General features: G+C 45.2%; 1 protein-coding gene across 1 annotated transcript; it reads left to right on the forward strand.

Moving 5' to 3' along the window:
• Positions 1 to 257: 257 nt before the first annotated feature.
• BIRC5 (baculoviral IAP repeat containing 5) lies at positions 258 to 25,972 on the forward strand. The gene is made up of 4 exons (XM_044288277.1): positions 258 to 395; positions 7,102 to 7,211; positions 15,035 to 15,152; positions 25,850 to 25,972. Exons 1-4 carry the CDS (start codon positions 258 to 260, stop codon positions 25,970 to 25,972), a joined length of 489 nt encoding a protein of 162 aa, XP_044144212.1.

Consider the following 25,972-nt stretch of genomic DNA (forward strand, 5'->3'; position numbering starts at 1 on the left):
ATCCGCAATACAAGCGCACACGCTGCAGGAATTCTTAGATAACCCGAACCTTGTACGCCGAACTTGAAAACACAAGTTCCCTCATCCCTTATTGCAATGCATTTTAGCACGTGCTTGCCATGGAGCCCTGACTGGAATCATTAGATGGTGCGTGAGAGCCCCCATAGGGATAATTGTCAGCTGCTCACAATGAAGACACGTCACATGACCAGCTCCATAATAGCTGTGCAGGGGGAGGGGGGGCTGGATATGAAGTCATGAATGGGTCAAAGAAAAGGTTTATGCGAGTTCTGCAGCATCTGAAGGACTTCAGAATAATGTATGACTATAACAAGCGCTTGAGTACATTTACTGACTGGCCCTTCTCCGAAAACTGCAAGTGCACACCTGAGAATGTAAGTGCCGACTGGGGGATGCCTAGAGCCACATTTACCAAACTGTTTGTGCCTGTTTTAGACTTTAAAAAAAATAATAAATAATTGCTCTTATTACTGGAATTGCGCCTTGTTTGGAAGCTTTTGTGCCTTGTTCATTTTATTGACCAATTCAAAAAATTTCTAACTCTTGTGACTTTTTAAATTTTGCACTTTACTGGAGACATTCAACTTTTCTCTGCAAAGATGTGGCTTTATTTTTTTTTTCCTGTGCAAATAAATTGAATCAGTCTAAGGGCTCATGCACACGTGATGCGGTGCCAGAACGGCCAGGGCCTGCTGTTTGCGGGCCGCAATACGGGTCGGGCCGGCACACGGTTGTGTGCATAAGGTCTAAGTCTGTGATGGCTTAATCTTCGGCACTTCAGCTGTGCTAAAACTACAACTCCCAAGATGCACACTTGCTTGGCTGTTCTCAGAACTCCATAGAAATGAATGGAGCATGCTAGGAGTCGTGGTTTCACCACAGCTGGAGCAGAGGAGGTTAGCCATCACGGGTCTAAGGCTAGGTCTACACGACGACATGTGTCACGCGGCAGATAGGACACAACTACACTGGAACATGTGTCGTGCGACAATTTTTATAATGATAGTCTATGGTGTCGCACTGCGACATACTGCGACGCGACAGTTGCAGAATTTTTTTTTTTTGTGACTGTGGCGTCGCAGTGCGACACCATAGACTATCATTATAAAAATTGTCATGTAGACCTAGCCTAAGTAAATATGACTGAGAAACCACCAGAGGTCAGACTAAGGCCTCTTGCACACAAACTTTTTTTTTTCCCGTTTACGTTCTGTTTATTTGCGTACCGTATACGAAACCATTCATTTCAATGGATCCGAAAAAAAAAAAAACTGAAGGTACTCCGTATTTCAGTGTTTCCGTTCCATTTAAAGATAGAACATGTCCTATTATTGTCTGCATTACGGACAAGAATGGGACTGTTCTATCAGGGGCCGGCTGTTCCGTTCTGCAAAAAACTGAATAAACACGGATGTTATCCGTATTTTTTGCGGACTCCAAAATACTGAAAAAGCCATACGGTTGTGTGCAAGAGGCTTTATAAATGTACCTAGTCTAATGGATCAACTGCTGTAACTTATAATAAATGCTTGCAAAAGAAAGCCAAATGAAGCAAACCCGCCTGTCTAATTTTATGGCCAAAATTGGATGAGCTTGATAAATGTGCCCCACAGTGGCTTAAGAACTTTGTTCTACATCTGTTGCAGATGTTATTTGTGCCACAATTTGGGACTTTTGCCCGCTCCTGCCAGTTCTAAAGAAGGGGATGAGGTGGCAGGCCTATCATATTTATTATTTTCTACACCTGTTTTAGGCTTTTTTTTTTATTTTTATGCACGGAACCATTCATGTCAATGGGTCCACAAAAAAAAATGGAAGTTACTCCGTGTGCATTCTGTTTTCGTACGTCCGCATTTCCGTTAAACAGAATAATAGAACATGTCCTATTGTCTGCATTACAAGCAAGGATAGCACTGTTCTATTAGGGGCCAGCTGTTCTGTTCCGCAAAATATGAAATGTCATCTGTATTTTTTGCGGATCAGTTTCTTGTGGACTGCAAAATACATACGGTTGTGTGCATGAGACCTTGGGCATAGAAAATGGTCTAGGCAGCTGGCGTAGATTTAGACAGGCGGTGGATATGCTGAAGTTATGTAGAGGCTGGCGCCCAGCTAAAGGGGTATTAAGACCGGCGTCTAAATAAACAATTTTATACCCCCCCCCCCCATAAGAGTTTAAAAAGCTGAGAAAAAGGGGTCTTGTGACTTTTTTTATTTTTACAATTTTTTATTTTTTTTAATTTATTTTTTTATGCCAAAACCTGGTGTAAATGACCCCCCACTGTAGTTGCTATGACTTAAGAAAATAGTGGCTGTAATCCCCCTGCAGTCTGTGAACTTGGCCTAAGGGAGGCTTGCATGTTGGAGAGTGGTGTGTTTAAGGCCTCATGCACACGGCCTTTTTTTTTTTTTATAAGAACCAAGACTCCTGCCTTCCTATTTACAGCTGCAGACCCGTACACCTCTCCCACCCACAGCTTCTTCATCCTAAAAAAGTCTACCGTCGACAGATGGGTCTCCTGCAACAGGGCGATATCCGCCTTCATCCTACGTAGTTGTCTCAGGACCTGCATGCGCTTGTTAGGAGACCTCAGACCTTTCACATTCCACGAGATTATTCTCAGGAATTTCTGCTGCCTAAGACCCACCCGCCGACAGAAAAACCCTCCCCACCTTTCCGTCATTGCATGAATAGTATTCATCAAAGCACTGCCTCCCAGCCCGACAGCACTCTGGTTATCATTACACATTGATCGCTCATATAGTGCCCCTAAACCAAAAAAGAAAACAAAGAAGGAAAAACCCAGCCACATTAAAATCATGGCCGATGGAGGCTAGTAACTTTAACAAAAAATTGTTTCTAACCAGTTATTAAACACCACAATTAGGTTGAGAACTTCCTTTTTTCAGGCAATAGACGCGTTCCATCACCGCCGACTAGGTGTTATAGCCACTAGTCCCCAGGAATCATGTAATGTCCCTGTAGAGCTTCATATCGAACTATAATAACGCCATACAATCAAATTAGGTCAAATTAACCATAACTGAACCTGACAAAGGATCACAGTCCACCTGACTTTCTCACTAGTTTGGATCCCGACAGCTTCTGGAACTTGGATATCCTCTGCGGGAGAGATGAAGAGTTCTGGGACACCCGATTCCATCCATTGCCCCCATCTCGAGCTTCAGCATCTCTACGGTTCTCCTCCACACCCACAGACTCCTGTCTGTTGCCCATCCGGAGCCGCACAAACTCCTCCGCCTCCATGGGATTGGTGAAATGCTTGGAACCTCCATTAGGTAATTGTATCCGAAGTATCACGGGGTATGCCAGCTAAAACCTGTTTCCAGCCTTAAAGAGGCTAGTGCAGACTGCCCCAAAGGCCCTCCGCTTCCTCGCTACTTCTGCTGAGTAATCAGCAAACAGCAGGACTTTCACACCATTCAGCATCAGCGGCTCTCTTCTTGCGCGGTATGCCCGCAAAATGTCCTCCTTGTCAGAGTAGTCCAGGTACTTACAGATCGCCTGTCTTGGCCTCTGATCCGCTCTGCCATTGGTAGATGACTTCTGATCTCTCCAGGGTCCCACTCTGTGCGCTCTCTCCACTTTCCTTTTCCCTCCCTGGAGACCCAGAGCCTGCGGTAACACTGCTTCAAATACATGTCGCAACTCTGCTACCGACACCGACTCGGGTATACCCACCAAGCGTAGGTTACTACGTCGGGAACGGTTTTCCAGGTCCTCGACCCGATCATTAAGCTTCTCAGCCAGCTGAAAGAGGTCCCGCATTTTCTGTGCCGTGTCAGCAGCCTCCTCCTCCATACAGGCCACCCGCTGCTCCACTTCGGACACTCTGTGGTCCTGCAACTCCACCTCCTCTTGTAGTTTGTTAAGCGCAGCGTGCAGGGTGGTGGATAATGAGGCTATAATGTCCGGTGCCAACTGTTTCGCTACCTCAATGGCCAGCATCTTTACATCCACCGTTTTGCCCGATGTTTCAAACAAGTCCAGCTGAGTGTTAACAGCCGGGGCTTCCTGCTCGTCCACCGACTCATGTCTTGGCAAGGGGGGAGGAAACGGCGCCATCTTAGGACAGGGCCCGTCCGTGCTCACTGTATCAGTAGCTGCCTGGGTCGTAGATTTCTGCCCACTTCTCAATAAGTAACGCTCCATACAGAGCTTCTATACCACGTTGGAGCAGCAATGGCACTCCGGCTGTGCTCAGAGAAGCAGGACAAGCTGGTATTATGCGGCGGTGAAGCGGAGCAACTTTCTCACGCGTCTCTACATGCCCGCGCCGGAACCGGAAGTGATTTTATTTTCATTTTGAGGGATATCTTTTTTCCATTCACAAAATGGGTCCACATCTGTTCTGTAATTTTGCGGAACGGGTGCAGACCCATTAATTTTCAATGGGGCCTGAATGTGTTGTCTGCATCCGCATTTGCGGATCCGCACTTCTACATCTGTGCTTCTGTTTCCGCAAAAAAAATAGAACATGTCCTAGTCTTGTCCGCAATTGCAAACAAGATTAGGCATTTTCTATTATAGTGCCGGCGATGTGCGGTCCACAAATTGCGGAATGCATATTGCCTGTGTCCGTGTGAATGGACCCTCATAGTAAAATTATTAAAGGTTATGTTTTATCTTCATGTATATTCTAATAGATTGTACAAGGAAGGCAATGTTATAATATACTTTCTATGTTAGAAAGTATATTATAGTGCATTTGTATTGTGCGGCAGTTGTGTGCGGTTCTGCTGCGATACTGCAGGTATATAGAGGGACAAGCGTTATTGGAACAAATCATTTCTACTGGTGTGATATACCAGTCGCCCCCCAAAAAAACTAATTGAAGCGGGGCGTTAGATACCAATATACTTTCTTTATAGTGCATTTGGGTACTGTATAGTGCATTTGCGCATGCGCATAAATTATATTGCCGATATTTTGCATTGAAATTTTTTTTATGGAGATCGCAAATTCGAATACTACATCTGGTATGTCACTGTCCATGTTGTGGGACTATTTGTGCACTTCTAGTATTTCTTGGCTGCAAATAGGTGGACATGGAATCTCCCATATGCCTTTCCTCCCTGAGCCCTAATCTCTCGGGTCCTGCAGAAAATATTAATGGACAAGGTAACAGTGATATTAGTGGTCCCCCTACTAGCCCAAGAGAAGCTGGTTCTCCATCCTAAAAGAGATGGCTGTGGAAGAACCGTGGAAAATACCATTTCAGAAGGACATTTTATCGCAGGGCCCAATCCTTCACCAGGACCCCAGCCTGTTCAAGCTATCAGTCTGGATTCTGAAAGCAAAATCTTAAAGTAAAGGGCTTTCAGAAAAGATAATTAATACTTTGAAATCTAGCAGGAAAAAGTCACCTCGGCTTTATCTCAATCTGGAAAAGATACTGTAGTTGGCTAGGGGAAGTCTCCCCGAATAGGTCACCCCCATGTATCCCGAAAATTTTACATTTTCTCCAGAGGGGGTTGGGTATTGGCCTTAGACCTAGTACGCTAACCCTGGGTTCACACCTGAGCGTTGCGCAAACGCGCGTTTTCGTAGCGCGTTTTTATGCGCGTTTTTTGTAATAGTAAACGTGCGTTTGACGCGCGTTTGTGTCATTGACTGCAGTGTCCTATGGCCACAAACGCGCGTCAAAACGCCCCAAAGAAGCTCAAGTACTTGTTTGAGCGTTGGGCGTTTTACAGCGCGTTCGTACGCGCTGTAAAACGCCCAGGTGTGAACCATTCCCATAGGGAAGCATTGGATTTCATGTCTTGAGCGTTTTACAGCGCGTTTGAACGCGCTGTAAAACGCTCAGGTGTGAACCCAGGGTAAAGGTCGAGATCCCCGCCTTGGGGGCCTTCTATGATATGTGCTTAGCCAACCATAGATGGATAAAAAGACTTATAAGAGCTGCCTTCAGACTAAGACCCTCTCTAACCCCAAGGGTTCCTCAGTGTGATTTAAACTTGGTCTTGAGAGGGCTAATGAAGTCGAAGTTTACTCTATTGGACATTTCAATTAAACATCTTTTCATTCAAAGCAGCATTTTTAATAGCTATAACATCAGCCAGATGCCTGGGAGAAATTCAGGCTCTCTCCTGCCAAGAACCCTACCTTTTTTATTCAATTTTTACGGACAGAATAGTACTGAGATTCGATCCGGGTTTTCTTTCAAAAGTGGTCTCAAATTTTCATAGAGATCAGGAAATCAACCTACCTTCCTTTTTCTACAGACCCACAAAATTCTACTGAAGTACAGTTCAAATTCCTCGACGTAAGAGATACAATTATCCAGTACCTAACAGCCACTAAACAATTTAGGAAGAACGGCAATCTCCTTATTCAGTTCGCAGGTCAAAATAAAGGGGGGGAGAAAAAGATTCCAGGGCCTCCATAGGTTGTTGGATTAAAACCACGATATCCTGCTGTTACTCAATGACTGGTCTTACTAGTCCCGCTAACGTTGGAGCCCATTCCACTAGGGCAATGGCGTCTGTTTTCTGGGGCGGAAAATGCTGGCATTTCCCTTGACAGGATTTGTAGAGCTGCTACCTGGTCAATTATAAATGCATTCATAAAGCCTTATTGTATAGATGTATCTGCTTCTACAGATCTGACCCTTTTGGCCAGAAAGTTCTGCAAGCTGTTCCCCTACCCCGCCAAGTAACCCGGTAGTTCTCATGTGTAGCTGTCATGGTGGAAGAAATGGAAAACCGTAATTTAGACTTACCGTTAATTCTGTTTACTTGAATTCACCATGACGGCTCGGATATTGCCTCCCTTAGTTGATCAGATATTGAGTATGAAGAAATGCTCAAATAGAATATAGGTTTGCACCCATTTTGGTAATTTGTAAACACTGAGGGTGAGAGTAGGTGGTGGCATTTTAAACTGTGTTCCTACCCTTATAGAGGTCAAGGGGTCAATCTCATATGTCGCCGTCATGGTGGATTTAAGGAAACGGAATTACTGGTAAGTCGAATTACTTTTTTAGCTCCGCAATGCAGGAACATATGAACATGGGACTAACACAGATGACTTCAGCTTTACACCTGTCTCTTTAGATGGCCAAAGCTGGCTTTGTGCACTGCCCGACCGAGAATGAGCCTGATGTCGCCTGCTGTTTTTTCTGCCTGAAGGAGCTGGAGGGCTGGGAGCCAGATGATGACCCCTTGTAAGTTTATTTATTTTTTTATTAATCTAAACATGGAAATGTATTTTGTTCTGGTGGGGTGGAACGCATGGGATTCTCCCATTTTAACATTTTACAGTAGTAGCAAGTTAAAAGAAAAATCTCACTGAATGGAACAAATTCACATGTGATGCGTGTGGTGCAAATGTTAAATCTACCACAAGGCTGTGAAAATGTGCATGGATTTTCCACAACAAAACGTGGCCTATGTGGACATACCCTTGGTACGGCCACGCAAAATGTAAATGCCGTGGATTTTCCATAGTGGAAATTCATGAAGTCCACAGCATCTGCAGTAGCAGCAAAGGGTATGAGCTTTAATAAAAATAAAAAAATAAACTCCTCCACATGCTAGAGATTTCCAGCAGTCTACTTGTGGTGCAAATGTCAAACCTCAGAGGATGACATTTGCACTAAATATGCAGTGTTTCTGCCTTGATTTGGTATGGATTATTGGCACATCCCTTAAGGCTGTGATGGCTAACCTTCGGCACTCCAGCTGTGGTAAAACTAAAACTCCTAAGCAGTGGTGTACATGGAGATGTAAGGATCAAACCAGGCCCCCCACACAGGACAGAGAGGTCTCTGCCTAAACCCTTTTGAATGACCTTTAGGCAATTTTTCCACTGCACCATTTGATAAAAGTTGTTCCTTTAGAGGGTGGAGTCCTGACTAAGTTTCCACCTCCAGTAGAAAAGGAGGTAATTCCAACTAAGACTGGGCCCCATAGCAGTCGCATGGTCTGCTGCTATGGTAGTTACGCCCCTGTTCCCAAGATGTACACTTGCTTGGCTGTTCTCAGAACTCCATAGAAATGAATGAAGCAGGCTGGGAGTTGTAGTTTCACCACAGCTGAAGTTCCGGAGGTTAGCCATCACTGCCTTACGGTATGCTCACAAGGCCCCATTTTGACCATGTCAACACTCTTCACATACCCCACAGCAAATCCTCTGCAGTTTCTGTGTTTTTTTATTTTTTTTTTCTCCCTTTTCGGGTTGGCTCCATCCAATGGCACTAAATTGCGAGCAGGCTCCTGCTGCAGCTTTCCAAGGTGTCAAAAATGGACGTGTACTTTCTTGGTGCAGTCTGGAAAACCGCAGAGGAAATCTCCTCTGCTGTATGAAGCATGGCTTCCCGTTAAAAACACTGGGAGGCGATTACAGCTCAGGTTTTTTTTTTTTTTTCCACTGAAACTGCAGTGTCCTGAAACACTGCTTAACCACCTCCCGACCGCTGTACGCGTATATGCGTCCGGGAGGTGGTTGCTTTATTCCTCCTGGACGCATATACGCGTCTTCTCGCGAGACGCGAGATTTCCTGTGAACGCGCGCGCACAGGCGCGCGCGCGCTCACAGGAACGGAAGGTAAGCGAGTGGATCTCCAGCCTGCCAGCGGCGATCGCTCGCTGGCAGGCTGGAGATCCGAATTTTTTAACCCCTAACAGGTATATTAGACGCTGTTTTCATAACAGCGTCTAATATACCTCCTACCTGGTCCTCTGGTGGTCCCTTTTGTTAGGATCGACCACCAGAGGACTCGGGTAGGTCAGTACAGTCGCACCAAACACCACACTACACTACATTACACCCCCCCCGGTCACTTATTAACCCCTTATAAACCCCTGATCACCCATGATCACCCCATATAAACTCCCTGATCACCCCCCTGTCATTGATCACCCCGCTGTCAGACTCCGTTCAGACGTCCGTATGATTTTTACGGATCCACGGATACATGGATCGGATCCGCAAAAAGCATACGGACGTCTGAATGGAGCCTTACAGGGGGGTGATCAATGACAGGCGGGTGATCACCCATATACACTCCTTGATCACCCCCCTGTCATTGATCACCCCCCTGTAAGGCTCCATTCAGACGTCCGCATGATTTTTACGGATCCATGGATACATGGATCGGATCCACAAAACACATGCGGACGTCTGAATGGAGCCTTACAGGGGGGGTGATCAGTGACAGGGGGTTGATCACCCTGATCACCCCCTGTCATTGATAACCCCCCTGTAAGGCTCCATTCAGACGTCCGCATGCGTTTTGTGGATCCGATCCATGTATCCATGGATCCGTAAAAAATCATGCGGATGTCTGAATGGAACCTTACAGGGGGGGTGATCATTGACACGGGGGTGATCACCCTGATCACCCCCTGTCATTGATAACCCCCCTGTAAGGCTCCATTCAGACGTCCGCATGCGTTTTGTGGATCCGATCCATGTATCCATGGATCCGTAAAAAATCATGCGGATGTCTGAATGGAGCCTTACAGGGGGGGGGGGTGATCAGGGAGTCTATATGGGTGATCACCCCCCTGTCATTGATCACCCCCCCCCCCCCCCCTGGTAAGGCTCCATTCAGACCTTTTTTTTGGCACAAGTTAGCGGAAATTTTTTGTTTGTTTTTGTTTTTTCTTACAAAGTCTCATATTCCACTAACTTGTGTCAAAAAATAAAATCTCACATGGACGCACCATACCCCTCACGGAATCCAAATGCTTAACATTTTTTAGACATTTATATTCCAGACTTCTTCTCACACTTTAGGGCCCCTAAAAAGCCAGGGCAGTATAAATACCCCACATGTGACCCCATTTCGGAAAGAAGACACCCCAAGGTATTCCGTGAGGGGCATATTGAGTCCATGAAAGATTGAAATTTTTGTCCTAAGTTAGCGGAAAGTGAGACTTTGTGAGAAAAAAACAAAAAAAAATCAATATCCGCTAACTTATGCAAAAAAAAAAAAAATTCTAGGAACTCGCCATGCCCCTCATTGAATACCTTGGAGTGTCTTCTTTCCAAAGTGGGGTCACATGTGGGGTATTTATACTGCCCTGGCTTTTTAGGGGCCCGAAAGTGTGAGAAGAAGTCTGGGATCCAAATGTCTAAAAATGCCCTCCTAAAAGGAATTTGGGCCCCTTTGCGCATCTAGGCTGCAAAAAAGTGTCACACATGTGGTATCGCCGTACTCAGGAGAAGTTGGGGAATGTGTTTTGGGGTGTCATTTTACATATACCCATGCTGGGTGAGAAAAATATCTTGGTCAAATGCCAACTTTGTATAAAAAAATGGGAAAAGTTGTCTTTTGCCAAGATATTTCTCTCACCCAGCATGGGTATATGTAAAATGACACCCCAAATCACATTCCCCAACTTCTCCTGAGTACGGCGATACCAGATGTGTGACACTTTTTTGATGCCAAGGTGGGCAAAGGGGCACATATTCCAAAGTGCACCTTTCGGATTTCACCGGTCATTTTTTACAGATTTTGATTGCAAAGTACTTCTCACACATATGGGCCCCTAAATTGCCAGGGCAGTATAACTACGCCACAAGTGACCCCATTTTGGAAAGAAGACACCCCAAGGTATTCCGTGAGGGGCATGGCGAGTTCCTAGAATTTTTTATTTTTTGTCGCAAGTTAGTGGAATATGAGACTTTGTAAGGAAAAAAGAGAAAAAAAAAAATCATCATTTTCCGCTAACTTGTGACAAAAAATAAAAAATTCTAGGAACTCGCCATGCCCCTCACGGAATACCTTGGGGTGTCTTCTTTCCAAAATGGGGTCACTTGTGGCGTAGTTATACTGCCCTGGCAATTTAGGGGCCCAAATGTGTGAGAAGTACCTTGCAATCAAAATGTGTAAAAAAATGGCCTGCAAAATCTGAAAGGTGCACTTTGGAATATGTGCCCCTTTGCCCACCTTGGCAGCAAAAAAGTGTGACACATCTGGTATAGCCGTACTCAGGAGAAGTTGGGGAATGTGTTTTGGGGTGTCATTTTACATATACCCATGCTGGATGAGAGAAATATCTTGGCAAAAGACAACTTTTCCCATTTTTTTTATACAAAGTTGGCATTTGACCAAGATATTTTTCTCACCCAGCATGGGTATATGTAAAATGACACCCCAAAACACATTCCCCAACTTCTCCTGAGTACGGCGATACCAGATGTGTGACACTTTTTTGATGCCAAGGTGGGCAAAGGGGCACATATTCCAAAGTGCACCTTTTGGATTTCACCGGTCATTTTTTACACATTTTGATTGCAAAGTTCTTCTCACACATTTGGGCCCCTAAATTGCCAGGGCAGTATAACTACCCCACAAGTGACCCCATTTTGGAAAGAAGACACCCCAAGGTATTCTGTGAGGGGCATGGTGAGTTCCTAGAATTTTTAATTTTTTGTCGCAAGTTAGTGGAATATGAGACTTTGTAAGAAAAAATAAAAAAAATAAAATCATCATCATTTTCCGCTAACTTGTGACAAAAAATAAAAAGTTCTATGAACTCACTATGCCCATCAGCGAATACCTTAGGGTGTCTACTTTCCGAAATGGGGTCATTTGTGGGTTTTTTCTACTGTTTGGGCATTGTAGAACCTCAGGAAACATGACAGGTGCTCAGAAAGTCAGAGCTGCTTCAAAAAGCGGAAATTCACATTTTTGTACCATAGTTTGTAAATGCTATAACTTTTACCCAAACCATTTTTTTTTTTTTTGCCCAAACATTTTTTTTTTATCAAAGACATGTAGAACAATAAATTTGGCGAAAAATTTATATATGGATGTCGTTTTTTTTTTTGCAAAATTTTACAGCTGAAAGTGAAAAATGTCATTTTTTTGCAAAAAAATCGTTACATTTTGATTAATAACAAAAAGTAAAAATGCCAGCAGCAATGAAATACCACCAAATGAAAGCTCTATTAGTGAGAAGAAAAGGAGGTAAAATTCATTTGTATGGTAAGTTGCATGACCGAGCGATAAACGGTGAAAGTAGTGTAGTGCAGAAGTGTAAAAAGTGCTCTGGTCATGAAGGGGGTTTCACCTAGCGGGGCTGAAGTGGTTAAAGGGGTTCTCGGAGTTATGAAAAAAAATGTACATGACACTGTAAATCTGATGGGCAGCAATATATACTTGAACTAAGCAAACTTTAGGTAAATAAAAAAAATATTTCCTAATTCCCCTGGTTCTCTTCTGGCTTGGTTTACCTGCAATAACAACAATCTCTGCCCCTCCCCCTGCCCTGCTCTGCAAAGGGAGTGAATATAAGAGCTGCCCTGAGTGACAAGTCTGCCTGCTGGGAGACTCTGCAGCATGTTGTGCAGCCAGCCAGTAGCACAGGGGCAACACGTGAGGTGCACGGTGGACCGATGAGGGACCAAATAATAAAACACAGTTCATCAGTTTACTCATGGTTAGCAGAAAGCTAGAACTGACAACTTTTTACTGTTGATGACCTTGGTTGCAGCAGTACAAAATACAGTCTCTTGTTGGTATGAGAGATAATCTGCAAGTCCACTGTTTCCAGGCTTTCCTAGGCCTGATTTGAGCTGTGGTTGGGATGTACCTTATTCCTGTTGATGTGCTCAGTCCTATACCTTGTCCCAATATTCAGCTTGGAGGGAAAGGACAGGTAGCTACCCTGTTTCCCAGAAGTATGGTGTGGCTGCCTTAAGAAGCTTGTTTCTATTCCAGGGAGGCAAACTCTCTCCTACTGGTCAGGGATGCAAGTGTATAGTCCGGCCACAGAAGGAAAACACTCTTCTGCACCTCACACCTTGGTACTACTTCATAGCGAAGTTGGCTCCACTCACTAATCTGCGCTGTTGAGTCTTCACTCTGCATTCTCTCCCACTAATCTAATCTGATCTACTCAGATCTGCTCCAAACTCTGATCCATTCTCAACTCTGATCTCAACTGATTAACTAGCCTGACCTAGGTGTGTGTGTAGATTAGTGGGAGAGAATGCAGAGTGAAGACTCCAAAAAATATATATTATAATCTCCATATCCCTATCTAGTGGTGGGATGTATAAATTACACCTAATCTGCCTGTAACAGGGATTTTGCAGGTAAATTATAGTGCTGAGCGTGAGTATTCTAATTGCGATTGAAATCGCAATTCGATTAATTCAAGTTATAATAATCGAATAGCGATTTCAACTTTTTACGTATATTCTTAATATTGCTCTAACTTCGTCTTTTAGAATATTCGTAATATTCTAAAAGACTAAGTTAGAGCAATATTATGAAATTTCGTAAAATACACATATTAGCCTAGCCATAGTCAATTAGTCATAGGAACGTTGCCTTATACTATCAAAAGAAAAATTGCAATACGCGATTAATTAAATCTCATATTATTCACGATAATTGGAATAATTACAAATATTCGATTTCGAAAGAATATAACACGAATATTCAATCGAATATTTGCGAAATATCACGAAATCTAATATGGCACCTCCCGCTCATCACTAGTAAATTAGTACAAAGTCATATAATACAGCATAGTACAATTTTTAGGGTAAAAAAAAAGTGCTTTTAAGCAGTGCCCACACACGTAGTGGGAGGCTACTGTTGTATTTGTAGGACTACAAGTCCCAGCTGTACAATGACACTGCTGATACATACAGGATCTTCCCCCCTACCTGTTCTTGTGCAGAACTTCTTTAGTCTGTGGACTCCTGTGCCCAGCATCTGTCTCCTTGCTGCCTGCAGCTACTAACTAAAGCCTTCAGCCCTGATTCTGTGCTCCTGAAGGGGTTAAGAATCCAGGGAGAGAGCAGAAGGCAGTGAAGGGAGGGGGGGATGGGGGAGGCATGGCCAGCACAGTGACGTCTGGTGTACAGACACACATCTGCTCTTTCAGGTTTGTGCAGAATCCTCATCAGAGCAGGGAGAGAAGCTGACATCAAAGGTCATGTGACCCTCAGTGAAATCTGAGAAAGGAGCAACTACAGATGCAGTAAGTGCATGGCAAAGCTGTTACATTTGATTAGTTAGAAACCTACAAAAAACTAACTGACAGCCCCTTAATACTGTGATTGTGTTTCATGTAAATTGTGCCTGTATATGAGTTCCAATAAAGTTGCATAGGGAGGTGGAGGTTCTAACAGGCCTCCCAGGGCTGACTCCACCCTGCACACAGTACAGAGGAGAAGGAAGTCAGTGTGTGTGATGTCTGAGGACAAAGCTGCAACTTGGCAGCCATCTTGGAGAGTTACAAAAACTCCAAAGTTAGTTCAATGTACCAGCCCATAGAAGGGAAAGATTGCAGAAGAACCAGGCAACTCTGAGAGAGTGAGAATATTGGCAAAGGAAGGAAACTGTCGTTTATCGGGCTCTAGTCTCCTTTGCATTAGGTGGAGATATTCTAAGCTGCAAACTGCCCACCATAACCAATAACAGAAAGGCAAACTGTCAGAATATAGTATTCCTATAGAGGATACAGACGTATATGATTAAAGAATACAGCAGAGAGTCCATCCCTCCAGCCTGGAGAAACAAGGGAGAAAGATTGCTATAGAGTGAAACTACCCCTTCTGCAACTTTTGGGAACTTATCTGAATGGCTGTGAAAGCTGCCTTGTTGTAAACTACTTTTGCATACATTAATGACCTTTTGGATCAGCTTCAGTAAAGTATTGGGAGTTTGTTACAAAACTTCCACATCCTTATCCCACATCTCCTAATTGCACCTCATGGCGCTGGTGTCACGAACACAGGGGCCCAGCCACCAAAGCACCCTAAGCATACCCATTACCATCAAGGGCACCTCAACTTTCATTTGGCTGGTGTTTCCTGAAGGATTTAGTGCTGTCTTCCTCATCACTGCAAGCCGGTCCCAGGGAGCTTCAAAACCGTGAGTACGACTACTACCCCCATCAGCCTACCGTGCACACACATACTGCCCCTGCGGTCCAGTCCGCTGCAAAACCCATGCCAAAAAAGGGGTATGACCATATCCTTATAATTAACCTTAAAGTGTAATACTTTTGTCTTCCATAGGACTGAACACTCGAAGCGTTCAAACACGTGTGGCTTCCTCTCCCTGAATAAGAACACTGATGAACTGACAATGGAGGAGTTTCTGCGGCTGGAAGTTTTTCGCATTAAGACATTCAATGTAAGCACTTAATTCACAGATCCTAATAATTTCAGGGCACATACTGTACATCTGTCTCAGTTTCTATATATTGTTTATTCCGCCCAGATTTAATATAGAATCAATGAGGAAAGTACAGAGTGCTTCATTGCAGGGTGTCAATCCCCAACCCCCACCATTGCCCTCCTTATTTCATCCACCATGACTGTCAACAAGGAGATTGACCCTTAACCTCTGTGGAGGCAGGAGAAGTTTAAATTGCCCCACCCACGCTCTCATCAGTGTTTGCTGTTCCTACAGGAGTCAGGAGAGAGAGGTCTCCCAAAATAGGGAGGTAAAGAGTTTGTTTTTGTCCATGGTCTAGAGCAGGGGTACCCAACTGGCAGACCGTGGTCCATGCACCTGGGTGCCGTCTGTCGTGGTGCCAGAGTCCAGAAACAATGAGCTGTCACGGCCTATGGTGTGTTTAGTGACCCTTTCCTTCACTTGTGGTTGCGCGGGGCAACGTGTGGTGTTGTGTGCATGTGGAGGCAGTGTCTCGGCCTTCTGGCTGATCCCCAGGGCATGGTTGCCACGCATGCCGTTGCCCGCGGTAACAGGTGGAGTGTGTGCTTGTTTGTGCTTTTCCCCTTTAAGTAGCTTCCATCCCTTGCCTGGTTATTTAGCTCCTGTTGGATTCCAGAAGTTGAGGGGTACTTCAGCCATGCGGTTTGCTGGAGTCATCCTCCTGGTATTATTCCAACTGTCCACTGAGGGCCACCCTGTGGTCATAAGTTATGTTAGACATTATTGTTCTTGTATTATGTCTAGTGGTGTCTTTATGTTTATTGCAGCTTATGGTCCTGGGTTCCTGTGTGATGTGTGGTATGGGCTGTGTCCATTTGTGTTCTTGTGGACATCAGCACTCGTGCATGGGTTCCAGGCTCTGTCTGTGGCAGGTATGTGTGATACTTGTCTACTTGCCTGCCATTGCCATATGCTGTACATGTTCCCTTTTCCTTGCAGCTTGGCCAGTGAGACTCCAGTTCCTCTGTGATGTGGAGGAACAGGTTGTCTTACTCTGCTCCTGGTCCAGGGCCACCCTGAGGGCTAGTAGGGATCTTAGGTTCCTGAGTATGAGCCCTCCTACCATCAGGGTTGGCTTATACGGCTAGGAGACAGGGTCAGAATTAGGGATGTGATAGGAGGTGACCTGATTCCTGTCCTGATCTAGCAGCTATCTTTCATATTGACATCCCATGGATTAGTTACCCCCACTCTGATCCGTGACATGAGCGCTTCCATCAATACAGATGGAAGCGCTCATTGTTGGAGCGCAGGGAGCTGTGGTCCTGTTGCTCACTGCTTGGCTCCCTGTGCTCCTCGCCTCCCTCAGGCCGGCTGCGCACAGAATGGTGAAGCATGAAGACTTCTCCCTGCTCCACCATTCGGCATTTATCGTTCTGCCAGCCTGTGTGGGTGGAGCCTGCAGCCCGGAAATCTGCATAAGATCAGCCCAAACAGTGCTGCAGAGCGATCTGTGTCTGCAGGGGAGAGAGGACAGTGAGCTTCAGGAATGGGACAAGGTGAGTAGCTACTGTGTTTTTTTTTTTTTTTTTTTTAACAGAGGGGGCACAATGGGCATTTCTACTATGGAGGGTGCACAGAGGGCATTATTACTGTGAAGGGGGCACAATGGGCATACCTAGCACAGAGGACATTACTATTAAGGGGGCACAATAGTGATTTCTATGGAGAGGGCATTACTACTGTGGAGAGGGCACAATGGGCATTAATACTATTAAGGGGCATTATTACTGTGGAGGAGGCACAATGGGGATTATTACTGTGAGGGGGCACTTAGGGTATTCATACTCTGTGGGGAGGAACGAAGGAGGCATTGCAATGTGTCAGGGGCACGAAGGGATCACCCTGCTGTGAGGGTGCACTTAGGGGTATCATACTCTGTGGAGAACTAAGGGATATCATACTGTCTGGGCATTAAAGGGGGAATCATTATTGCACGGAGAGGCTGAGGCTGCAAGCTCAGGCTGGGAATGATTATCAATTGTCTCAGCCAAGACAAGATTCCGTCTTGGATCCCTATAACTGGGAGCTCCTACAAGCACAGCCTTCTCCTGGCAGGGGTGGCTGGCACACTACTTGAACTTCCTTCCCTCCCCATGAGGCAGGACATGGGCGAGCCCCACTCTGCTCAAAGAGGTGTGAGCTAAACTGGAATAAACTATTCCAGTCTAGAAACCCTAAACTGTAGCTAAGTCCCTGTTGAACACATTGCTGCCACCTGCTGGTGAACATGAAAATTACAGCAAAATATATTTAACAAGGATTATAATGCATATATGTGAGAAAATTGGATAAAATCACATTAGATGACAGTACAAATACACTTAACAGGTTGTAGCGGGATAAAAGAGTTTCGTAATATAACTCTGGGATGTTGCACTACCTAGGGGCGAATGGATGTAATGACATTGCCAGCCCAAAAATAGGAAATGCCATACATTGAGGTTAATATACACATATTCAGATGTTTGAAGTGTCCTCTTTTCACACATGTGGTGGGACCCTGCACATCTGTTTCTCTCTGACTTTGCTGTACTGACAGGCTTGCTGTGTAACTCGGCTTCTACTGTATGCTGCACTTCTCTGTAGTGTGACTCTAGTTTATGCCAGGAAACTTTCCTCCTAGTTCCTGAGGCTTTAAGCTTTGGCCTCCGTGGCCACAGAGCTTAAGGTCCTCTGGCCTCACACCTGACCCCTAGCAGGGGGTAAGCTAGACTAACTGGAACTTCTGTCCCATCCATTCAGGTGCATTAACGTATGAGGTGGAGTTCCATATGGAGTAAGAGTTTGAGGAGGCGGTAGACGCGGCGGTGGAGGAGGACTAGGTAGCCAACACTGGGTTTTGGTTTTAATTTGAATTTTTTTAATTGGGGTACACTCCAAAAGAGTGGGAAATGTCAAAAATACAACAATGAGCAATTGCGCTCTAGTATAACAATGGCTGGGTAAGGTCAGTATACATGTCTATTCTGCACAAGATACGGATAAGTCATGTGGGATCCATGCCCGGTTCATTTGAATGAACGTGAGCTTGTCCACATTGGCTGTGGACAGGCGGCTGCACTTGTTTGTGATGCCCCCTACCTTGCTAAACACACGTTCAGATAATACACTGGCTGCAGGGCAGGCCAGCACCTCCCAGGTGTAAAGGGCAAGTTCAGGCCATGTGCCCAACTTGCAGACCCAGAAGTTGAAGGGGGCAGACCCGTCATTCAGTACGTGTAGGCGTGTGCACACATACTGCTCCACCATATTGCTGAAAAGCTGCCTCCTGCTAAGATGTTCCATATCAGCTGGTGGTGCTAGTTGTTGTGGTGTGCTGACAAGGCTTTTCCACATTTCGGTCATGGTAACCCTGCGTGCTGGTGGTGCCACAGCTGCATTGGCGACCTCTTCCTCCTCATCTGCCTTCGCCTTGTGCCACCAGCAGCGCGTCTACCAGAGTGCGCTTGTACTCGCGCATCTTACAATCACGCTCCAGTGACGGAATTAAGGACGGTACGTTGTCCTTGTAATGGGGATCCAGCAGCGTGGCCACCCAGTAATCCGCACAAGTTAGAATGTGGGCAACTCGACGGTCGTTGCGGAGACACTGCAGCATGTAATCGCTCATGTCGTTGCATCTGGGCAGCCTGGCACACAAGCTGTCCTCTGTGGGAGGTGTATTGTCTGTGTCCTCTGTATCCCCCCAGCCATGCACCAGTGATGGCCATGAGCTGGTTTGGGTGCCACCCTTCTGTGAACACTGTTCCTCCTCCTCCATCTCCTCATCCTCCACCTCGTCATCCTCCACTCATCCGTCTCTTGTTCCATTCCCGTCCACAGCTCCTGCGTGGTGTGGGGGTTTGTCCCCCAAACAGATAAGTTTTAAAACTGCCTGCTGTCGTTTACCCCAGGCTGTGCTGGGTAGGTGAAGGTGTTACGCTGACCGGATAAGGAAGCAACAGGAGGCAAAGAGAAGCACCCTGCAATCCTCGGTGGTGGAAGGACATGCGCCAAATTGCTATCTGCCTCTACTCACTGCATTTACCCAGTGTGCTGTTAGGGAGACATAACGTCCCTGACTGTGCTTACTGGTCCACGTATCCGTAGTTTAGGTGGACCTTGCCACAGATGGCAGTGCACACCTGATTTTGTCCCCCACTTGGTTGTGCAGGGAAGGGATGGCCAGACGGAATGACAGCATTTCAAAGGCCAGTAATTTTGAAATGCTGGCATTCAGGGCCAGGGATTGCGGGTGGGTAGGGGGGTACTTCCTCTTCTGCTCCAGTGTTTGGGAGATTGAGAGCTGAATGCTTCCGTGAGACATTGTGGAGATGCTTGGTGACCCAGGAGGTGGTGTTGCTGGCAGATCCTGTGTTTGCGGGCTGGACTGTCACTCCAGAGGTGGATAAAGAGGCCAAGACTGCAGCAGAAGAGCAAGCAGGAGGAGCCAGAGACCTTTCTTTGTTTTTAGGGTGTCTACTCCACTGCAGATCGTGCTTTGCACTTAGATGCCTGGTCATGCAGGTTGTGCTCAGGTTGAGAACGTTTATGCCTCTCTTCCGGCTCTGATTGCACAGCGTGTAAACCACTCGTGTCTTGTCGTCAGCATGTTGTCTGAAGAACTGCCATGCCAGGGAACTCCTTGGAGCTGGCTTTAGTGTGCTTGGTCCCTTGCTGCGTTGGGCAGTAGCAGGCGTACTGTCTAGGGGACAGCTGCTCCACTCTTGCACCCTGCTCCCTCTTCTGCTGTGTTGGTGGCTCTGTGCGACTACCGCCTCTTCCTCCAAACTACACAGGTCACTTGCATGACCTTGATTCCATGTGGGGTCGAGGACCTCGTCGTCATCCACATCCTCTTCCACCCAGTCTTCACCCCTGCCCTCCTTGTCGGCCTGCACACTGCAGAAAGCCACAGCAGTTGGTACCTGTGTTTCGTCATCATCCGAGACGTGCTGCGGTGGTCCTCCCATTTACTCATTTTGAAACATAAGTGGTTGGGCATCGGTGCACTTAGCCCTGCCCCAGACGTGGAAGAGATTGTGGATGGCCCTGGAAAACCCTGCTAACAGAGTCCTCAAAAAGCAGAAGAGACTGCTGCATGACTTGAGGCTCAGACTGCTTGGCTAATTTGCAAGGGGGTGAGGTGAAAGACTGATGGACATCGGCTGCAGGTGCCAACTCTGATCTTTCAGCAATTGACGCTCTCCTCCAATTTAGGATCTTGCCCAAAATGTTTTTTATTTGTTATAACAGAAGATAACAGCAGTATCTAAAGCTTGCATTTCACACTGACAGAAGCAGCAAAGGCTACAAATTTAGTATTTTGCCCAAAAATTGTGTTTTTTAAAACCCAGAAAATTATTGCAGTATTTCAAGCTTGTATTTAACAATGACAAATGCTGCAAACGCCACTGATGTAGGGTCTTGCCAAAACCTTCCAGGCTGTGAGCTCTGCGCTGTGATTGGACAGCACTACAGTCAGGGAGAAGGAACGCCCAGGGAAAAAACGGGCAGACTCCTCCCAGTACAACGAAGTCAGCGAAAAATACTGGGGACATAGCGGGAGAATGGAGCGGCGCCCCAGAATAATAGTAAGTGCAGTGAGATCCCGGGGCGCCGCTCTACACAGCCTGATATTTATCTTACAATGTTTGGACCGATGAAAGGACCTCCTGAAATCTGCAGCAGGGTTTCTAGCTGATGCTTCTGCTGAAATCGGTACGTAGGCAGCTAGAACTTCTGGTTTTGCCATTTCAGCTAGGAGAGTATTATGGCTTGGATCATGGAAAAGTGATATGGCATCTAAAAATAAAATCTGCTCTATCCCTTTTCATGGTCAGTATGTTTTTGGACCAGATCTAGATAAAATTCTAGAAAAGGCTTCAAAGAGGTTTTCCTGAAGAGAAGGATCAAGGATAGGCCTAATAAGAGATTTAAATTTCAGCTGCAATGTAGATCTGATAGGGTTAAGTCAGGCAGATGGAGTTTAAAAAAAAAAAGGGGGTAAGAGTAGGCCTTCTTTTTGGCTCCTCCCAACCATCCACATCAGAGTAGGGGGAAGATTGACAGAATTTATGCCAGCTTGGAGGAATATTACAAAAAGATCAGTGAATCCTCCAGACTTTAAAATTGGGTTACAGAATAGATTTTCTGCTCCCCGTAAGGTTCGGGTTAACAAATCTCCCCTTTTTGCCTCATTCACAAGTCTGTGTATTGGTCAGTGATTTCTATCGGTGATTGTGAGCCAAAACCAGGATTGGAGCCTCCACAGACATAAGGTATAAGATAAATATCTGCTCCTGTTTGGTGTTTAGAGCCGCACCTGGTTTTAGCTCAAAATCACTTGAATGAGGCGTTACTCTTCAAAATAAAAAATTACAGGAGGGCGTTCAGAAACTGAAATCGGGAGCAATTTGCGGGATGTTAACTTTTTCTTGTGCGGAAACCAAACGGATCAATTCGGACAATCCTAAATGTAAAATATCTGAACAGATTTATTGTATACAAAAGGTTCAAAATGGACTCATTGGGCCCCTGTGTTCGTGGCGCCAGCACCGTAAAGGTGCAAATGTTGAGAGTAGTAGAAAGGATGAGGAGTCCATTTGTAATAAAAACAGTTGAACATTTACTGAATCAATCATCTCAGGGCAGTTATTACAGTTAATCAATACAGCAAAAGCAATAATCCAGATGTTGGTTTAACTGGAATTCCTTATAACAGGTCTGGCAATTGTCAGTTGAGTTCTCCAATGCTGTTACTTTACAGGCAAAGAATTTGGTAAATTTACACTAAGTCCACTTTCTAGCACTCAGATACTGAATATAATGATTTCCTATTTATCTTGAGCAATCCAATAAGGGCGTTCTCCCTCGTGGCAGGCCAACTCTCTGCTACATTATTTGATGCAGGATGCTCTCCTGAAGTATTCAGGTTCACTATGTTCCCAGAAGGCATTTGGTGAAAGGATAATTCTGTGGACTTATCAACCAGTTGTGTCCAGGTACCTTTAAGTTCCTCCTGGTCACTGGTGGTTGTGAAGGTGTGCTCAGACAATATGACGAAAGTAGCTTTCATTCAACCTCAGGGGGGTATCAGGAGTTGTCTACTCTGCCAAACAGCAGACAAAATTTGTCATTGGGCAGAGAAAAATCTTTACTCTTTACATGCAATTCAACTGAATCAAAGGGCAGACTACTTGAGCAGGGTGGAAGTAATACCAGGAGAATGGGAGCCTTTTTTTTTTTTTCTTGGACCCATGATCGCTCCCTGCTTCTTGCTTGTGGGCCAATTAGAAGGCTGCAATGTTTTTGTCTGAGCTTAGCAACATCCCTAGCAACCAATAGGAAAGTTGTCTACTCCTTTACTATATAACAACCTCCCCAGCAACCATTTTCATTTTTTTTTTTTTTTTTCTAGTCCTTTACTATTGGTGAAGAGTTGATCCTGTCTGCTGCTAAGGACATCTGCCCTGAGCTTTTAGGAGAGGCTGCAGTTAAAAAGCTAGCACAGGTTCCTCGTTCGGCTAGCGCACTAACTAGACGAATTGATGAAATGGCAGAGGGCATTGAGGTACAATTGTTAGAGAGGATTAATGAGTCACAGTATTACTGTCACCGCCGGCCCTGGGAGAGATCTTAGAAGTTCACATAGACGGAAGATTCAAGAGTCTATCTGACAGATCTCTTGTTTTCATTGTTGCTGAAAGGGTTTCCACCCCTTCGCAGATGCTGCTCATTATCAGTCAGGTGGCTTTTATATGTTCCGCCTCTCACTTGTTTCCCTGCAGCTGATGGCTGGCTAGTTCAACAATTTAGATGTTCCACATCAAGATGGATTAAACAGGCTATTTCCAGATGTTGCATCTCTATGCAGAAAGAGGTTCCGTCTAAGTTTAGCTCTCACTCCAAGATCTTTGACTGTCTCTTGGGCAGAGAGAGCATCAGCATCTTTAGAACACATCTGTAAGGCAGCCACTTGGAAGAGCACACATTCACAAGGCATTATAGGGTTGATGTTTCAGATATTAAGGATTTGGCTTTTGGACGTAAGGTCCTGTCCTTAGTGGTCGCCCCCCCCACCCAAGACAATTCCTTTGTTAGTTCTCAGGGGTGCCATCATGAAGATGACAAAGTGTTTACACTTATCAGTAATGGGTTTCTGGAAGTCTCCACGACGGCACCCAGGGAATTTCGCTCCCTAAAAAAAAGTGTGTGTGGTAATGGGGGTTATTTATATGTAAATACTTTTGATATAGGTCTCCTACCGCTTCTTGGCAAGTCACTGAAGGTGGTGGAAGGGGAGGGATTTTTAACCTCTTTGCATGTTTTTCCTGTCCCTGGCAGAGTGGGGTCATTTCAGGGGTGCAGTTGTTGAGACTTCCAAAAACCTATTACCAGTAAGTGTAATAACACTTTTCTTATTGCCATTACTTCTGGGAGACGAATAGGTGAAATAGGGTGTCTCTTAAATTAGACCCAGTTGTGTGTTTTTTTTTTTTTTTACCAAAGGTGTAGCTAGTTTTCATAGGAATCTGGAAATTATATTACCTTTTTATAGCAATCCAAGAGAGGAACAGTTCCACTCCTTAGATGCAAGATGGACGATTATCCATTACCTAGAAGCCACAAGGTCCTTTTAGGAAGGACTATAAACTCCTAGTGCAGTTTGCAGGCCAGAATAAGGGTAGGAAGCTTTCTAAAGCATCAATAGGGAGAAGGATCAGATCTACCATTGACATCTGCTATTCTGAGCAAGGTCTCTCCTGTCCTTCTAGGATTTAGGCCCATTCAACCTGAGCAATTGCTCCTTCTTGGGCTGAGAAGGCTGGAGCGTCCTTAGATCAGTAGCCTCTCACTGATAAGTAATCTGTTAACTCTCCTTATTGGCCATCATGGTGGATTCAAGAAAAATTGAACTACTGGAAAGTCTAATTCTGTGGTGTTCTGTTGTTGTGTTTTTGTTTTCTCTTATTTTTTTTTTTTTTTTATTTTAAGGAAGTTAGGGGTCAATCCCTAGGAACACCTTTTACTTTCTCTGCTTGACCGTATTGATAAAGAATCATACTGACAGCTTTGTCACTAATTCTGTAGAAATAAAGTAAAGCAGAGGCACATAGCATTATAAATCATAAGGCCTCATGCACACGACTGTTGTGTGCATCCATGTCTGTTCCGTTTTATGTGGACCCATTGACTTTCAATGGGTCCGTTGAAAACTTGGAAAATGCACCGTTGTTCAACCGCGTCTGTAATCCGTGTTTCCTGTCCGTCAAAAAAAAATATGACCTGTCCTATTTTTTTTGACGGACAACGGTTCACGGACCCATTCAAGTCAGTGAAAAAACACGGATGCACACAAGATTGTCATCCGTGTCCGTAGGCTACTTTCATACAGACGGATCCGAAGATCCGTCTGCATAAAAGATTTTTCAGAGCTGAGTTTTCACTTCGTGAAAACTTAGATCCGACAGTATATTCTAACAGAGGCGTTCCCATAGTGATGGGGACGCTTCAAGTTAGAATATACTATGAACTGTGGGCATGAATGCCCCCTGCTGCCTGGCAGCACCTGATCTCTTACAGGGGGCTGTGATCTGCACAATTAACCCCTCAGGTGCCACACCTGAGGGGTTAATTGTGCGTATCATAGCCCCCTGGAAGAGATCAGGGGCTGCCAGGCAGCAGGGGGCAGACCCCTCTCCCCAGTTTTAATTTAATTGGTGGCCAGTGTGGCCCCTCCCTCCCTCTACTGTATTAATTTCATTGGTGGACAGTGCGGCACCTGAGGGGTTAATTGTGCGGATCACAGCCCCCTGTAAGAGATCGGGTGCTGCCAGGCAGCAGGGGGCAGTCATGTACACAGTTCGTAGTATATTCTAACTTGAAGCGTCCCCATCACTATACAGAATATACTGTCGGATCTGAGTTTCCACGATCTAACTCAAATCCGATGGTATATTCTAAAATAGAGGCGTTCCCATGGTGATGGGGACGCTTCAAGTTAAAATATACTATCGGATTGGAGAAAACTCTGATCCGATGGTATAATAGGGACTCCTGACTTTACATTGAAAGTCAATGGGGGATGGATCCGTTTGCAATTGCACCATATTGTGTCAACGTCAAACGGATCCGTCCCTATTGACTTGCATTGTAAGTCAGGACGGATCCGTTTGGCTCCGCACGGCCAAGCGGACACCAAAACGACTTTCCTTCATGTCCGTGGATTCTCCAAAAATCAAGGAAGACCCACGGAAGAAAAAAACTGACACGGATCACGGAACTACAGAACCCGTTTTTTGCGGACCGCAAAAAAAAACTGTTGTGTGCATGAGGCCTAATACTGTGCGCTCAAGCAAGTCCAGAACGAAGGATCATGATCACACACTAAATGGACTCGCTTGTGTCAATGGGCCCATAATCTAGTCTTTTAATATAACTGATCTGGGTTTGTACTCCACCAGGACATTGGAGAACACTTGTGGTGGTTTTTTATTTTTGTGAATTTTTGCTGAAATATTGCAATCTGGAAAAAAACTACTATTCTGGTGTAGCAAATCTGATGCATTACCACCAAGTGTCCATCAGCAGGAGCTCCCCAGCACTGCACCATGGATGCTAGTAGCCTTCATTAAATTGGGAAACTCACTGTATTAATTTCATTCCAGCGCAAGTTTTCTTCTGTTGTTGCCGAGTATCTAGATGAGGAAATGAGTGCTACCACCAAACGACTAGTGGAATACTTTGCCAATCAACATAACTGCTCTCTAGAATCGGATTTGGAACGTTAA

This window comes from Bufo gargarizans, chromosome 3 (genome assembly GCF_014858855.1).
Source record: "Bufo gargarizans isolate SCDJY-AF-19 chromosome 3, ASM1485885v1, whole genome shotgun sequence".
In the NCBI taxonomy this organism is placed as follows: Eukaryota; Metazoa; Chordata; class Amphibia; order Anura; family Bufonidae; genus Bufo; species Bufo gargarizans.